This window comes from Siphateles boraxobius, unplaced genomic scaffold (assembly GCF_051911475.1).
Source record: "Siphateles boraxobius isolate OS27281-9 unplaced genomic scaffold, OSU_SipBor_1 19, whole genome shotgun sequence".
Taxonomy (NCBI): Eukaryota; Metazoa; Chordata; class Actinopteri; order Cypriniformes; family Leuciscidae; genus Siphateles; species Siphateles boraxobius.
Window position 1 is genome coordinate 15,644,354 of NW_027508799.1, and position 18,013 is coordinate 15,662,366.

General features: G+C 43.9%; 1 protein-coding gene across 1 annotated transcript in view; it reads right to left on the minus strand.

Moving 5' to 3' along the window:
• Positions 1-2,977: 2,977 nt before the first annotated feature.
• LOC143741650 (copine-8) overlaps positions 2,978-18,013 on the minus strand; it is a 161,428-nt gene continuing 146,392 nt past the window's right edge. Inside the window, exons 18-20 of the mRNA XM_077233941.1 lie at positions 17,054-17,111; positions 12,509-12,582; positions 2,978-5,636 (exon numbers count right to left, since the gene is read on the minus strand). Coding sequence (XP_077090056.1) covers positions 5,448-5,636; positions 12,509-12,582; positions 17,054-17,111 — 321 coding nt within the window. The 3' untranslated portion in view covers positions 2,978-5,447. The remainder of the gene's footprint in view (positions 5,637-12,508; positions 12,583-17,053; positions 17,112-18,013) is intronic.

Here is an 18,013-nt window from a genome sequence, read left to right on the forward strand (position 1 = left end):
AAATATGTATATGATGAGTTGTATGTAGGAGGTGGTGCACATGGCAAAATGTGAGATCTTTAAGTATTTCTAAAGATTTAGGCGGAAAGAAACAAGAAAGAGAATAGAGACAATGATAAATAGAGCAGCACAAATTTAAAAAGGTTTTTTTCAGTATCCTAAAAAATTTATAGTTTTATCTAGAGCATCAAACGTAGCAAAAGTATGCAATTTGGTGTGTGTGTGTGTTTATATATATATATATATATATATATATACATATATTTCTTTGCTATATGGCCAAAAATTAAGATGAAATTCTGGGTTGTACTGTTAATCAATGAGACTTTTATAAGCAGATGACTTACATAAAATATATATAAAATGCTTTAAATAAGTTTAGTCATTTTTACTCAACTGTTTACTTAAAATGTATTATTTGAAATTATTTAAACTTGATAATGGGTTAAAAATGCTAAATAACTTCTATGTTCACTAGACACCACTTGCTGAATTAAACATGCAAGTTGCTTAAACACTGTCCATTGCGATCAATATGAGATGGTACAATGACTAAACAAAATGATTGTTATTATCATGTTATTATCATTGAATGACATGTTACAAGTATTTCATTAACAAAAATACATAAGATTGGTTGAAAATTAATAAAAATATTTCTTTGACTTGTCTAGAAAGTCACTATATAATTCGCACACTGCTAATGTTCATCAGCAATGTCTTTCCTTGTTGATACAGATAAAGTGTAGCTCTTTCAGCAGACACTAAGAGCAACCAATCTATAAAAAGAGGTTTTGTTTTGCAAGTAGTTAAAAGACCATTATTCTTTTCCAAACATTAAAAGTTCATTTGCTTTCATGCCAGTGACAGTTCTAAAGCCAATTAAATCTGTATAGGCGATACTGGAAAGCTGCCCACACTGTACAAGCAACTGTACAGCAATCCATGCAAGTACTAAGCACAAAGTAAGATGAAACTAATTGGCTGTTCTGTCAGAGAATAGAAATAGACTTAAAGGCCACTGCGTTACCCGGGTGTCATGTGAAATAATGCGATGATGGCTGGCTCACACTTTATACATTAACTGCAAGCTGTAAATATCTGTGTGCGAGGGTATTAGATACAAAGGTATAAGTGTTGGTGCAAATCAAACATCAATTGCACACTAAACCACCCACACTAGTTCTGTCAATTATTCCAAGTATGAATTTAGAAGCAGGGACCGGTTCAAGGAATGAAAAAAAAAAAAAAAAAAAAATGAAGAATGAACTAGCCTACATTTTAACAGGAACATAAAAACAAAATCAAGCCAAATCGTTCTGAGCAGAAACACTTATTTGAAAATGCCATTAACCGTTTATTAATGTTATTTTATCATTCTGTTTTAGATTTTAATTTGGCAGTCAACCAAGCATGAATTTAAATACAGGCTATGTAAATGTGACGTTGTGTCCAAAACCCGTGAGTGAAATGCCCAAGCTCAGTTGTCAAGACATCACAGGTAATTGGCTGACAGACATTAGCTTTTGGATCTTAGGAGTTTTTTTTCTTTTTTCTCGAGGATATGTCATCAAACGTTAGAGCATTACATTTAAGTGAAAATTATTTGCAGATAATGTGGTGTGTTTTGAAACCTGCGAAAATATTAGTGTTAAGCTACTGTAGAACCACATGCTATTCAGGAAAAACCTGTAATTTTTGTAGTAACCATGTTGTTTATCACACCATGTTGTAATAGTATTGTGGCTTTATGTATGGTCAGATACTTCATGTGCCATTATCAACATTTCACCAAAATCAAGATCAAATGGAGTTAAGAGACTTTTCCACCAGCGATTGTCGGATGTTTGTGTTTTTCCTGTCGGTTCATACAGTTGGACAAATTCTTGTGTTATAAAAGATGAAGTGCTGCACAGGCTGCATTGGCTATGACTACGGCAAATATCAAACTTCTCTGCTCCTCAAATAAACATCAGCCTTAACAAACATGTTTTTTTGAGTAAAGAAAATGCTGTACTTATTCAAAGAACCAGTTATTTATTTACCCTTGCACTGCAAATAAGCAGAGACCGTCCAAAATGCGTGCACCTCTTCATTCACGATTGAGGCTGAGGTTTTGTACAGTTAGAGGATCCACTGGAGTTATGATGTTTAGTGGCAAGCACCTTTTAGGATGGAGTTTGATTCTAGCTCTTGTATAAAATAATTATTTTTTGCTTTTAAACCCTGTTTATAAGTCTACCCTCTGGCTCTTCTACAGGTCCACACGCTTTAGCACCCTGATATAATTGGGAGTTTACCAGCCAGCCAATGTGCTCCTTCTGCAATTACAGTGTCACACCAATATGGAAAACAGTTATTATTCCTAATGGCTCTCTAGTCAGAGAAATAATAGGGAATATAGGAACAATATTGGAACTCCGTTCCAAATTAAAACGCTTCCCAAGGCCATAAACTCTACATGCTACACAAATAGCACTCCTCACATTGAGGGCACAGGAGACTTGACTTAAGACTTTTTGTTCCTAAGTTAACAGTGCAGTACCAGAGACAGTAGGATTCCACACGTACCAGATGTGGGCCTGATCTGGGCCGACACTATGTTGCTCTCTGGGATTGTAGGTGCATCCCAATTCACTTACTTTTTTTCACTTCCTTCCTGAATTTTCTCAGGCAAAATCAAGTCATTTTAAATGCAAACCATGTGATGGGGAAATTAGTTATTTAATTTTTTTGACCAACGTTGATGAACAGAAAGCTGTTTGGTTTGAAAGCGACTTCTGTGAATTGTGATTTATGCATCTCTACATATTCGACAATAGACAATAGACCTTTTTTGCCAGCGAAATTTTTCCGAAATATGACCTCACCTTTATGCAATTTTCTAATTAGTTTTGTAGTATAAATAGTGTAAGTCGTCAGTATTCATCTTACAACCAGAATAATCATTGCCATTTCAGACTCATAAAGCAATGTGTATATATTAAGAATGTTTATTCCAAAATTAGTACTTGATACATAAATAATAATTTCATTATATGGACTTACTAGACAATCAGAACTTCAATCATGCTTTCTCTGATTAATCACCGATTCCAAAAATTACAATATAATTTTTTTTCCATACATGAGTTGTGCAAAGAAAATATACACTAGAAAGCAATTGTACACTGACACAAAATATATAATAAATCATCTGAAGGCATCACACAATTCCAAGAATTCAGTGAGAGATTAAGGCCATTTGTACAGTTATTTTCCTGTAATGATTTTTTTTTTTTTTACTCAAAACACTAACAATAACAAAAGACCTGGTGAATCTCTTGTAAAACTGTACATGCAAACATAGTGCACGCAATATTTAGATATGAATAGCATACAATATAATATTTGGATATCTTCAGTAAACAAATTTCATGTGAGTCGAGTCACACATTTAAAAACACTTCGATGATGCTTGCCAAGCTGACATCCACACGCTCACGCACACACACACACACTCCCTCACACACACACACGCACAGGTGCATACTTACAGGTGAATGGGCTTGCCAAAGTGGCAGCTGCCGTGGAACCAGCAATGCAGAGAGGAACTAAATTGAGGGCAAGTAAAGGAATGTTGAGAGTCAACATTCCCAGAAGAGAGATATTATCGTCAACTAAATCCCAAGGTTGAAGTGCTGCTTTTTCACACATACATCATTCTTCAACTGTCACTCTGTTCAGTTCATGCTTACCAAAGTCAAGACGAATTTGTTCCTCAACGATCTTAAATCTTTTGATTTGAAGCGTTACGCCTACATGATGGAAAGTAGGTTTGTAGACCATTATAAATTGAGCCCACTTTCTTTATGAGTGAGTTGAGTTGATAGTGAAGGAAAAGCGGTCTACAAAGTATTTTTATAATAATATTATAAAATGATTAGAACACCAAACTAGCTTCACCTTTTTCAGCCAATTTTGCAATTACGTTTAAGGTGATTTTGAATGATTATGCATTTTAATGATAAAGCAGCACAACTGAGGAAAAAATCCTGAATTCCAGAACAGAAGTTAAACAGGGAATGTTCCCCCTCAACATGAGGCTGTTACCCAAAATAGTTCACTAGTGTGTGATGAAAAAATTAGTTGCTACATACTAGAGGATTCACATTTACTATATGTGAACATTTTGAAAAAAAAAAAATGTTGTTTTAGTACTTTGCAATGGTATTTTTCAATCAAGAAAAAAGGAACTCTGCTAAATGAAGTTAATATGTGATGTTTAGATGAAGACATTAAATTATTTTTTTCCTGATACTAGCAGCACGTTTCTAAAATAATGGGATCAAAAATATTTCTAGAAAAGACTTTTGTAAATTAGGTTTATAATTCTGCATCTTATCAGGTTTCAACACTTTAATATTCACATTGAAATCCAAGAAGGATTTGTGCTTTGTGCTTTTTTGAGCAAATCTTTGGGCAAATCCACTAGGTACTTATTAAAAATGATGAATTAATCTACATGTTATTGGAAAAACATCACACAGCATCACCAAATCAACAGAAAATGACAAAACATCCATACAAAGTTTTAAGACAGAAAATGATAATGGCATTTGTGTTTTTGACCACTGGGCTCTTATTTGAGAGCAGCTGCTCAGATATAAATGTAACGAAGCACGTTGCTATGAGGTTCTTTATGCACAATGAGGTGCCCATCAAAAAAAAAAAAAAAAAGAAAGAGAAGAAGATAAGAAAGTGAGTGAGAGATAGAGAGAACAAGAGAAGGCCAAATAACATGAACGTTGCACGACATGCATCGCATGCCTGAGCACACCATTTCCATGCAAGAAATGTGGTTTTCCGCGACGACACCAGCCGCTGCGACCTGACAGACTTGGCAAAGATAACATGCTGCGAGGATCATGTTGAAGATATACACTTATAAAAGTTAGATCCAACAGTAAGAAAATCATTAACATGTAAACATTAAGTGAGAGCTCAGAGAAGAAAGAAGAGGAAGAGATAAGAAATTACCGAATAAGTCTACCTCAAATTTATGTACAACAGTCCATTTGAGACTGTTAGCCTTTTCCCAGTCTGAGGAAGAGGAAGCTGCTCTGCTGTTCTGAGACATGGCACAACATTGTCAGCTCGCTTTTTAGTCATTCCGTCATACACCTTCATCCTTCTTATCATGGTGAGCCAGAAACGTGATGTTCATTCTATAACATGGCTCTCAGAAAACAAGCTAGCCAGGCATTGAGAGACAGAGAGAGAAACTGAGAGACATCCTGACAGAGAATGCCTGTAATGGAAGTAAACCTGTCCTCAGAACCCTGTCGAAGCATGGTGTCCATCTACAGCCCCCATAGTGCAAAGAGAAAGGGACAGAAAAAGCTGAGGAAACTTTCACCTCACTGAGTGATTTGAGAGATAGATACTGAGATACTGCAAGGCCCATTTCAGATCTGAGTTTGCAGTGGGTGTCCTGGCGGTGTGTACGGAGGGGGAGCGGGAGATGGCTTGATGCCTCTGGTCCTCATATAGGATAGGAACTGGTCTGGGATCTCGGCAAGAACGTCTTTGGCCAGGCGGGCCATGCTGAGGATGTGATTCCCAGTGCGATCGATGTAGTCTCTGAATGGAACAAACTGCAAAAGCAAAAAGGACATTAAAATCAACATTTAGTTTGTGTGGCCACAAAGTTTGTGTTAGTTTGTGTGGCCACAAACTAACAATCCGATCCCATGACTTACTAATACGTCAGCCTCATTTCAAGTAAATTGTGCGCACAATATAATAATTAATTCCCTCATTTTACGAAATCATGGACACATTGTACTAATTAGTTCCCTTAGTTAAATCAAAACAAGGGAGCAAATTAGTTTAATGTGGCTATTATTTAGTAAACCGAGGGAATTCATTATTATTTTGTACGCACAATTTACTTAAAATGAGGGAACAAATTAGTTCAATGTGGCGACGATTTACTAAAACGAGGGAACGAATTCTTTATTCGTGGCCACATAAATATATATATATATATATATATATATATATATATATATATATATATATATATATATATATATATATATATATACACCATATATACATGGACATGTATTTCTTGTCCATACAGTATGGATTACAGTGATTGTTCTTCAGCATGTTCAAATATAATATGTTACCATTCTTAATTAAACAATATAGTAGACAAGCTAATCTTATTTAAAAAAAAACACAGTCACAAAACACATTAACATAATTCAATACCCATGTCAAAAGTAAAAAACATTATGATACATCACACGTCAGCAAGCTAAAATATTGTAATTCAACATGTCTGTTAGCAGTAAACAAACAAACATTATATAATGGCAAAAATAATGGGGAAACAAACCAAATTTGGGGAATGTTACCTAACATTTCCACGTAGAGTAGATTTTATGGTATAAACACACACTTTATGTTGACTTTCATCAGGTGAAAATAATCTGAAGCAGGTCTCGCATTCATCTGCATTTCTGTAGGAATTTGCAAAGCTGAAAAGAGCGATTAACCTGAAATGAGGGCACAGCCATCAAATGCTCAGCATGCCAATCAACTCAAAACACCTTTGAGACTGAGAGCCAAATTATCCTAAAAGATACGGCTGTTTCTGAGAGCACTACACAGCCGATTAGTTAAGAAAAAATGGGCTTTTAAGTATGTGTTGGCCGCCGGGAAGCCAAATCCACTGGAATGTGTGTGTGTATGTGAGGGCACATCTAATAGGACAAGCCTCCCTAGCCACCAATGATAGTCAATCATGCACACTTCCTGTTAACATATTCCTAACAAGCATGGGGCGACCTAGGAACATAATGATGACTGCCTCAACTATAAGAGGAGAGGGAGGAGCACGGAAAGCATTAAGAAATACAATTTTGAGAGAGACCGAGAGAGCTCTGTTCTTAATTGTAAAAAGCCAGCAGAGTTCAGTCAGAACAAATAATAGCTAATCTATGTGTGTTTCATGTATGATGGTAATGGGTATAATGAACATAATTTGCATGGTTTTAAAACCTGGAAATTCATCAACTTACATGGTCTATGTTTTTAGACCTGGATAAATTCACATACGTATGTTATCCACCATGTAAAAGAAAAATTTGCGCATTAGCATTTTAGCATTAAATATGCAGGATTTGAAAACATACTCGGTTACTAACGTAACCTCGGTTCTCTCTAGAGAGGGAACGAGTACTGCGTAATATCTTAAGCTATGGGGAAAACCTCTTTTCCATGAGATATTGAAGCTAAAAATTATCCTTAATTCTGAATTAATGTAAAATGCTGTGCAGCAGTATGCAGATATAGGCAGGGCGGCTCGCGTGCCTATTGGCTGCCCTGCGGCAACAGCAGCAGCCTATCGAGAGAGGCGCTGCGTGACACCATCCTATGGGGGCATTTCGCGCCCATTTCGTCACGTCCCGCCAGAAAAGGCGCAATCTTGCCCTATGAATATAGCTCGATAAGGCTGGTACACTGGTTTTCATCGCCGATGCGAACCAGAGCTGTGTATGCACAGCAAGATACGCAGTACTCGTTCCCTCTCTAGAGAGAACCGAGGTTACGTTAGTAACCGAGTACGTTCTCTTACGAGAGTATCTCTCGTACTGCGTAATATCTTACGCTATGGGGAACACAATGCAAAACGCCGTGCGTACTGAGATCCGACACCAAGGTCCCAAGGGCAGTAGCCCGGGGCTCATGTAGTGCATAATCACCATAGACTCACAGAGAGTCGGAGAAGAGAGGCTGCAAGCATCATTCCCCATGAAATAGCATCCTATAGGAGCTAGTTATGTTAATAGTGTTTGACACAGGCAGGGTGAACGTGTTCAGCCTGAACTGGGTAATAGTACGGGTTATTCAACACCCATAGAGCCGTTTTATCGCTCAGTGATCGATACATAAGCAAAACTCAGCATCTGGGCCGGCACAGCGGGGCAGATAGCACTGAATTCTATACCGACAGAAGCTTGGCTTGTAAGGCGGGAACCTCTAGGTTATAAAACCTTATAAATGTAGACGGTGAGGCCCAGCCCGCAGCCGTACAGATATCCTAAAAAAGGTAACCCCACTATACCACGCCAACGACGAGGCAACGCCTCTCGTGGAGTGTGCTCTGACACCCAAAGGACACTGCAGGCCCTTAGAAGTGTAAGCCAGTGCTATGACGTCGACTATCCATCTGGATAGGCTCTGTTTTGATGCGGCCAGTCCCTTGGAGCGTCCGCCAAACAAAACGAAGAGCTGCTCGGTATGTCTGAAGGCAGACGAGCGGGACACATAAGCTCTCAGTGCCCTGACAGGGCAAAGGAGACTCGCATCCTCCTCCTCATCATGAGCCAAAAGAGTGCACAGGGAAATAACCTGGGCCCTGAACGGTGTGTTGAGGGATTTGGGCACGTACCCGTGCCTTGGTTTGAGTATGATTTTTGAGTCATTAGGCCCAAACTCCATACATGGCGCGCTTACAGAAAGCGCTTGTAAGTCCCCTATGCGCTTCACTGAAGCGAGAGCCAAAAGAAACACCGTTTTGAAAGACAGATGCTTCATGTCTGACAAATGGATTGGCTCGAACGGGGCACCTTCACTGAAGCGAGAGCCAAAAGAAACACCGTTTTGAAAGACAGATGCTTCATGTCTGACAAATGGATTGGCTCGAACGGGGCACCTTTCATGGCTTCCAAAACCGTAGAATGGTCCACACCGGGACTGAAGGAGGTCTAGGAGGGTTCAGCCTCCGAGCTCCCTTGAGGAATCGCACGACTAGGTCGTTCTTCCCCAGTGACTGGCCAGACACAGGTTTTGTGAACGCTGCTATGTCCTGCCCTTATCCAGTAGCTCTTGCAGGAAGGAGAGTACTTCCGTGACCCCGCAGTCTACTGGTGAAAAGCCCTGAGCTTGACACCAGTTAGAGAACACAGACCATTTCAAGGAGTAGAGCCGTCTAGTAGACGGGGCCCTCGCCTGCCTGATTGTGTTTAACACTCCCTCCGGGAGGTTAGTGGGTACCCGTTGATGGCCCATGCGTGTAGGGACCATAGTTGCGGGCGAGGATGCCAAATCGAGCCCTTGGCCTGAGAGAGGAGGTCTTTCCTCAGCGGTATTGGCCACGGGGCAGTGCTGGTCAGCCGCATCAGGACCGGAAACCACGTCTGGTTTGTCCAGAGCGGAGCCACAAGCAGCACTGGGCATCCGTTTTCCCTGATTCGCTCCAGCACTTGAGGCAGGAGTGAGACGGGGGGAAAAGCATAGAGGGGACAGCGGGGCCAAGCGTGGGCCAGCGCGTCCTTGCTCTTGGAGAAATATTTCGGACAGTGAGCGTTCTCGTGAGACGCGAACAGGTCCACCTGCGCACTGCCGAATGTCTCCCACAGCAGTTGGATCGTCTACGGGTGCAGCGACCATTCCCCTGCTGGGACATTGTTTCTGGACAGTCTGTCTGGTCCCAGATTCAGGCGACCAGGCACATGTGCCGCTTTCAGCGAAAGCAGGTTTTGCTGAGCCCAGACATGGAGGCGTTCCGTTAGCCTGTAAAGGTTTCGGGACTTGATGCCGCCCTGGCGATTTATTTATGCCACCACTGACATGTTGTCCGACCGGACCAAGACTTGGTGGCCCTTTATCTGGGGACAGAAGCGCCGTAGCGCGTTGTCGACTGCCATCATTTCCAAACAGTTTATGTGTAGGAGCTTTTCCCGTTCTGACCACTGGCCAAAGAACGGTCTGCCCTCGAGCAGCGCTCCCCATCCCGACGTGGAGGCGTCCGTGGACACCACCGTCACACTCGAGGGAGTCCCCAGACTCACACCTGACTGAAACCAGTCGGTTTTCTGCCAAGGTTCCAAAGCTGAGACGCATTTCAGATTGACCCGGAGGCGAAACCGACCAGCGGTCCATGCCCGGGGCGGAACTCGCGCTTTCAGCCACAGCTGCAGTGGGCGCATGCGAAGCAGACCCAGCTGGAGCACTGAAGCTGCTGAGGCCATGAGGCCCAGCATTTTCTGGAACCTTTTGAGCTGGACAATCGAGCCGCGGCGAAAGGATTTCACGGCGCGCTGAATGTCCCGTTCACGCTCTGGCAACAGACGCGCTGCTATGGATAGCGAGTCCAGCACTGTTCCCAGAAAAGAAATGTTCTGGCTGGGAGACAGCGAGCTCTTCGCCCAATTGACTGAGAGACTGGTTGTAATCATTCTGAACTGGCGCTTCATGAGCGTTTTGTTCAGCCGTCGCAGATCTAGAATGGGTCTAAGACCCCCGTCTTTTTTCGGTACCAGAAAATACCTGCTGTATAGACCCCCGTCGCTCTGAGCCTGAGATAAAGGTTCTATAGCCCCTTTGCTCAGTAGTTTCGGTATCTCGGCTCGAAGTAGATGAGATACTTCGTTTTTTACCGTCGTTTCGACTCGCGCCGCGCAAAGGCGGGGGCGTCGAGTGAACTGCAGCGAATAGCCTCTTTTTATAGTGTTCAGCACCCATTTTGATACCCCGGGAAGCTTTGCCCACGCATCTGCACGAATAGCTAGAGGTAGAATGAAATCTGGGCTCTGGCCGCGGCATAGCGGCGGCCGGAGAGCTCCGGTGTGCTGAGAAATAGACACTGTGTTTGCAGTGTGCAAGGCGGGGGGCTGCGCTGATCACAGCGGGCAGCCCGACTGCGCTCGGCTTCTCTCAGACAGGTTGTGCAGAGAAGGTGAGCGGGACGAGCCTCGTGGTGTTCGGCATGTCTGTGCGGGAAAGTGGGCGCGGGATAGCAGGCACACTCACTGCAGTGAGAACACTGTCGGCTCGCGCCGATTGAATATGTGTTGGTTTCGTTTTTAAAGAAACCGTGGGACATATTTCGAGTAGTGTTTGTGGGCACTGCATTGTGGGCACGTACACTACATTTCTTGCACAATCAACATGAGTCGATTTTATTTGTGCTAGCCCTGTATTGTGATGGGCTGTGTCTGCGTGTAGGAATGGGCACTGAGACGTGGGCATTCTTACAACACTCATAACACTTTCGGCCGTGGCCGGAACATCAGAAAATACACTCTTTATCGGATTTATCTGGGTAGCCGTAAAAACGGCTTTTGTGTGCAGGGAAGCGGGTAAATGGACCGGCTTGTTGACTGCTAAATACGCTGGAACAGTCACATTGCATGGAACTGGACGAGCGAAACGTTTCGGTGAAAATCCGGCCGCAGCGGGATTTGAACACCGTCGCTTTCCCAGAGAGGCTAGGAAGACCTCTGGCTTGATTTCAATCCTCGGCAGGGGCCTGCGCTGAGGGGGGCGGCGTCCAGCAGAGCGAGAGCGCGGTCTCTGTTCTCGGGCCTGGCGGCGTTGAGAAGCAGCGACGGCGGGTTGTGTGGGTTGAGGCTGGGAGCTCCGGGCAGGCGGCTGTTTAGAGCGACCTGCTGTGGAACTAGAGCGCTTCGGGAGGAAGTGCTTCATCGCCTGTGATGTCTTTTGAACTTCCTGGAATCTGTCCACGAAATCTTTGACGGCAGATCCGAAGAGGCCAGCTGACGAAATGTTAGCATCCACACAATAAAGTTCTGTTACTACATGCACTTCATAATAACAGGCATTCATAACTACAGGCATTCATAATAACAGTACATTATGCATAATTACAAGTAACTAACTCTAAACCAAACCCTAACAGTAACTCTATAGTAAGTACATGTAGTTAATTAATATTAATTAGTACTTATTTGAGTAAGTACAATGTATCTACGTCACAAAATAAAGTGTAACCCACAATTATATTAGTATCCACACATTAAAGTTGTGTGTTTATTATAATAATCTGAGAAAATTATTCTTCCGTTAAAAACGTAATTCACCGATGGCCAAATGGCCTTTCAATAAACTTTGCTTCCTATGTGGCAAACAATGTTTGAAATCGATGCTACCCGACTAGAGAATACAGAGAAAAAAGCCTGTTGTCTTCAAAGAGTAAACGTTTAGTGGGAGTCAGTTATTTTCAGTTTCCAGTGAAGGATCCAGCTTATTGTAGGCAGTTGCGAAAGGCTGCAAAGAATCGTAACTATGGAGAAAACACCTCGACTGAAAATCTGAAACTTGATGACTGAAATAATCTGCCGTTCCGTAGGTTAATTCGGAAGAAGAATAATGGGGAGCACCTTCTGCCCAAAGTCCCAAAGCAAAATGCTGTTGAGTACCACTATAGATGGATGTTGCATTGTTCCAAGAGTAGACAAAGTCCAATACAATTTTCAGTGATAAACCTACTTTTTTTCAATAACTGTTTTATTAATAACCCTCTGCTGATCTGACACTCCATGCGAGAGAATACAAAAATGCGGAAGTACAATGTGTAATTTTTACAAAAATGGAGCTGTCAAAGTCCTTGTTTTGTTGACAAACAAATGAAGAAAGAGACACGGAGAACGAGTAAACGTAATTAATTTACATATACCAACAAAAGAGGGCGTTAGGTATGGTATCATACCTGTACGATGTCTCTCTCAGCACATCTGCCCCTCGATGAGATTCTGACTTCATCACCATCCAACTCGATCATGGCTGAGGACACAGACAACACATAAGAAACATGCATGACCGGAGATATGAAAACATGAGTTAGCTGTGTGTTTGAGTGCCTGTGATTGTGTGTGTTTTGAGTATTTTAGTCTTGTTTCATTATTACTAAACCCATCTGCATTACTGTCAGCGCAACGAGGGAAACGGCTGTCACATTACATGGTCATTTACTCTGCAGTAGTACACAATCCTTTTATCCACTCAAGCTCAAGACCTGAGCATCACTATAAAGCAAACAGCACATCTAGAGGGTAAGGGGATGTGTTGTATAGATAAAATGAGCTGAATATAAAAATGAGGATACAAAGAAAATAGGTAACACTTTAGTTTAGGGTCCAAATCACGGCCACACACATATTGCCTTTCCAAACATAAAGTGTCCTACAAAATTTAAATCAATGTATAGTTTTGTGTTTTAATGATTAGGCAGGATGATTTTCAGATCATTTTGGAGCACAAATTCTAGGCGATAACATCTATTAGTCAAAAGTCTTGTGGACACATATTTAGTATGTATTTTGTGGCCTTCAATAACCATGCATAAACAATATTCTCTCAAAAATACAAATATGTACATGCATGTTGCTCACATATTTGTCACAGTGTTGGTTAGTGTTTTCCCCGGGTGTCCACTAGAGGTCTCTTTCCCTTACTGTCACCATTCATTCTGGAACTGCATTTCCCACGATCCTTTGTCTGTTCTCATCACTCATCATTGCACGCAGCTGTTTTCCATTACATTGTTTAGTTCTGTGTATAAATACCCTGTCTGTTTCAGTCCATGTGACGGATTCGTTGTTTAATGTCCCCACACTTCCGTTCCTGTTGTTGCTTCTTTCTCATGTTTTGTCGTTTATTCTTGGACTGTCTTTGTTGGAATTTGACCCTTGCCTGGACTGGATGTGAGTACGGATTACCCCTTTTAATAAATACCTGCAATTGGATCTACGCTGTCTGTGTGTGTGTTCGTGACAGAACGAATCCGTCACAAAGAGATCCAGCATGATGGGGTTCCGTATCCTCCCTCCTACCACGGAGAAAGAGAGGATGGGCCGTGTCCAAAATTTGATGAGCTTTCGTCAGCAATGCCTGCCGGTGGGTTGCATAGCCCAGTCATTTTGGACGCTCTCGAGGGGAATGGGATACAGTGAGGCAGCATTAAAAGACATTTTTAATACCTGTCTTGATGACCCATTGCCGGGGTGGGAAATGAAGGGTCTGGAAGTCTTGGACTTTTGGAGTTTTACCAGATACCTTGAGCATCGGAGTCAGTGGGATGTATTGGAGCCTCGCTATGCCGACGCCGTCACGAGTCCGGTGGTCCCAGTTCCGGTGGTCCCGAGTCCGGGGGTCCCGAGTCCGGTGGTCCGAAGGCGGAGGAGGAGGAAGAAAGAGACGTCAACCGTCACTTCTGCCGAGTCAGAGACTGTTCACGCTCCATCTGCCCAGTCAGAGACTGTTCACGTCACGTCTGCCCAATCAGAGAATGTTCACGTTCCGTCTGCCCAGTCAGAGACTGTTCACGTCCCGTCTGCCCAGTCAGAGACTGTTCACGTCCCGTCTGCCCAATCAGAGAATGTTCACGTTCCGTCTGCCCAGTCAGAGACTGTTCACGTTCGGTCTGCCTTCATGGACCTGGACTATCTGGAGCATCTGGCTCGGATCCTGGACATGCCCGTGTCTGCCGTTCCAGAGCCGGAGGCAGAGCCAGTGCCCGTTCCAGAGCCGGAGGCAGAGCCATTGCGCGTTCCAGAGCCGGAGGCGGAGCCAATGCCTGTTCCAGAGCCGGAGGCAGAGCCAATGCCCGTTCCAGAGCCAGAGCCAGTGCCCGTTCCAGAGCCGGAGGCAGAGCCAGTGCCCGTTCCAGAGCCGGAGGCAGAGCCAGTGCCCGTTCCAGAGCCGGAGGCAGAGCCAGTGCCCGTTCCAGAGCCGGAGGCAGAGCCAGTGCCCGTTCCAGAGCCGGAGGCAGAGCCAGTGCCCGTTCCAGAGCCGGAGGCAGAGCCAGTGCCCGTTCCAGAGCCGGAGGCAGAGCCAGTGCCCGTTCCAGAGCCGGAGGCAGAGCCAGTGCCCGTTCCAGAGCCGGAGGCAGAGCCAGTGCCCGTTCCAGAGCCGGAGGCAGAGCCAGTGCCCGTTCCAGAGCCGGAGGCAGAGCCAGTGCCCGTTCCAGAGCCGGAGGCAGAGCCAGTGCCCGTTCCAGAGCCGGAGGCAGAGCCAGTGCCCGTTCCAGAGCCGGAGGCAGAGCCAGTGCCCGTTCCAGAGCCGGAGGCAGAGCCAGTGCCCGTTCCAGAGCCGGAGGCAGAGCCAGTGCCCGTTCCAGAGCCGGAGGCAGAGCCAGTGCCCGTTCCAGAGCCGGAGGCAGAGCCAGTGCCCGTTCCAGAGCCGGAGGCAGAGCCAGTGCCCGTTCCAGAGCCGGAGGCAGAGCCAGTGCCTGTTCCAGAGCCGGAGGCAGAGCCAGTGCCTGTTCCAGAGCCGGAGGCAGAGCCAAGGCCTGTTCCAGAGCTGGAGCCAATGTCTGTTCCAGAGCCACCGCCTGTTCCAGCGCCAGAGCCAGTGTTTGTTTCTGTGTTTGTGTCTGTCCCTGTGACCATTTCTGTTCTAGTGACTGTTCCTGAGCCGGTGTTTGCAGTTCCTGAGCCGGTGGCTGCTGCTCCAGAGGCAGAGCCAGTGCCTGTTCCAGAGCCGGAGACAGAGCCAGTGCCTGTTCCAGAGCCAGTGTCTGTTCCTGAGCCGGAGGCAGAGCCAATGCCTGTTCCAGAGCCGGAGGCAGAGCCAATGCCTGTTCCAGAGCCGGAGGCAGAGCCAGTGCCTGTTCCAGAGCTGGAGCCAATGTCTGTTCCAAAGCCAGTGCCTGTTCCAGTGCATGAGCCGGTGTCTGTTCATGAGCCGGTGTCTGTTGCTGTTCCTGTGCCATGGTCGCCCTCGCCCTGGTCTTCACCGCCCTGGCCTCCCGAGGGGTCTTCACCGCCCTGGCCGCCCGAGGGGTCTTCACCGCCCTGGCCGCCCGAGGGGTCTTCACCGCCCTGGCCGCCCGAGGGGTCTTCACCGCCCTGGCCGCCCGATGGGTCGTCTGCTTCGCCCTGGCCGCCCGATGGGTCGTCTGCTTCGCCCTGGCCGCCCGATGGGTCGTCTGCTTCGCCCTGGCCGCCCGATGGGTTGTCTGCTTCGCCCTGGCCGCCCGATGGGTCGTCTGCTTGGCCCTGGCCGCCCGATGGGTCGTCTGCTTCGCCCTGGCCGCCCGATGGGTCGTTCTGCTTGGCCCTGGCCGCCCGATGGGTCGTCTGCTTCGCCCTGGCCGCCCGATGGGTCGTCTGCTTGGCCCTGGCCGCCCGATGGGTCGTCTGCTTGGCCCTGGCCGCCCGATGGGTCGTCTGCTTGGCCTTGGCCGCCTGATGGGTCGTCTGCTTCGCCCTGGGCGCCCGATGGGTCGTCTGCTTCCCCCTGGCCGCCCAATGGACTGTCTGCTTCGCCCTGGCCGCCCGATGGACTGTCTGCTTCGCCCTGGCCGCCGGCTAAATCATCACCCCCTGTCTCTGTTTCCTTCCATGGACCTGGCCCCCCATCCCTCCCCCTGATCCTCCACCGTTACACCTCCCTCCTGGACTCTTGTTTTGTTTGTTTTTTGTGGGTCTTGGAGCGTCTGGTAGCCGCTCCGTAGAGGGGGGGTTATGTCACAGTGTTGGTTTGTGTTTTCCCCGGGTGTCCACTAGAGGTCTCTTTCCCTTACTGTCACCATTCATTCTGGAACTGCATTTCCCACGATCCTTTGTCTGTTCTCATCACTCATCATTGCACGCAGCTGTTTTCCATTACATTGTTTAGTTCTGTGTATAAATACCCTGTCTGTTTCAGTCCATGTCACGGAGTCGTTGTTTTATGTCCCCACGCTTCTGAGGTTTGTTTCTGCTCGTTTCTCGTTTTTGTTGTTTTGTTCTTGGATTGCTTATACGGTGTTTGACCCTTGCCTGGACTGGATTACGTGTACGGATTACCCAATAAATATACTGCTACTGGATCTACTGTTTCCCTGTGTGTGCGTCGTGACAATATTATGGTAGCCCTGTTTGAGCCAAATAGAGTGTAATTACACCTTTGCCATTAATATGTTTATAAGCAACTGAAAAAAGCACAAATGTCAGGGCATGTCAAAACATCTCAAGGACCCCAAAAACACCTTAACTAGTTGTTTAATATAATTGAATATTACTAGTGATCTGCATGATCATATTCTGCATGATCATATTCTACATCCCTTAATCCTACCCAATACCTAAACTTAACAACTACCTTACTAAATTGAAGTTTATTGAGGCAAAAGTCATAGTTAATAGTTAGTTAATGGTGAGAATTGGACCGTAATCTAAAGTGTGACCAGAAAATATAAGCAAAATTAAATCTATAAGAGGAGTTTAAATAACACTAAATAAATAAATAAATAAAATCATCCTTTTCTTACCGTCAAACTCAGCTGGTCCAACTCCAACAATAATAATTGACATGGGAAGACATGCAGCCTGAAGATGAAAAAAAAAGAAAAAAAAAAGAAAAGCAGATAAAATAAGAATTTACTATGACTAATATGTCTTTTTTTATCCCCCCCAAATCTCAGTCTGTTAATATGAGAAGCTTAATTTAATGACTTATTAACTACCTTTCATGATATTGGCGTACACTGAAATAAGTGCCTTTTTATAATGGTTTAATCGAAAATAGTGGGTTCTGGATTTAATCCTTTTGTTAAGTTTGTCTAAAAGCAAATAACACTCTCCATAGAAAAAAGAAAAGAAAAAGAAAAGTAAGAAACAATATTGTTTAAATAGTTTTTTTGCTTGAGCAGAACACATCTGAAAAGACTTTATTTTATGGTGAAATTCAAAATTATATTACTGACCTACAGTAAGTGACATTTTTGCTTGTGAAAGAAAATATTGATTTTGTATGTATGGTCTTTATAATAAATAATTACTTTTCATTAATGTTTTTGTCTTTGAAAATATTTTTTATAAATATTAAATCAAAATTTAAGGTTTGAAGCAAACCACAAATATAATTTGAGAAAAAAAATTGTTAGCTGTAACAAAATATTATTTTTATGCTGGCTTTTTCAGTGTAGAACATGTCAGATATCTAATAAATAGTGACTGTATTTACATATAAATAAATTTATTTGATAGTTTTTCAATAGTTATTTAAATATGAAATATTAAAATGTTTAAATATATTTATTTATATTTATAATATAATATATTTAAAACAGCACAAAAAACGTGCATTTGTTCTTCATTTTTAACTTCATCAACATAAATATTCATGGTCCAAATACAATCCGCAAATCCTTTTTAAATTCAATCAATATAGTAAAAAAAACCACTACAGAACATTTATTTTAAGAGTGGAATTTTTAAGTTGATCAAGA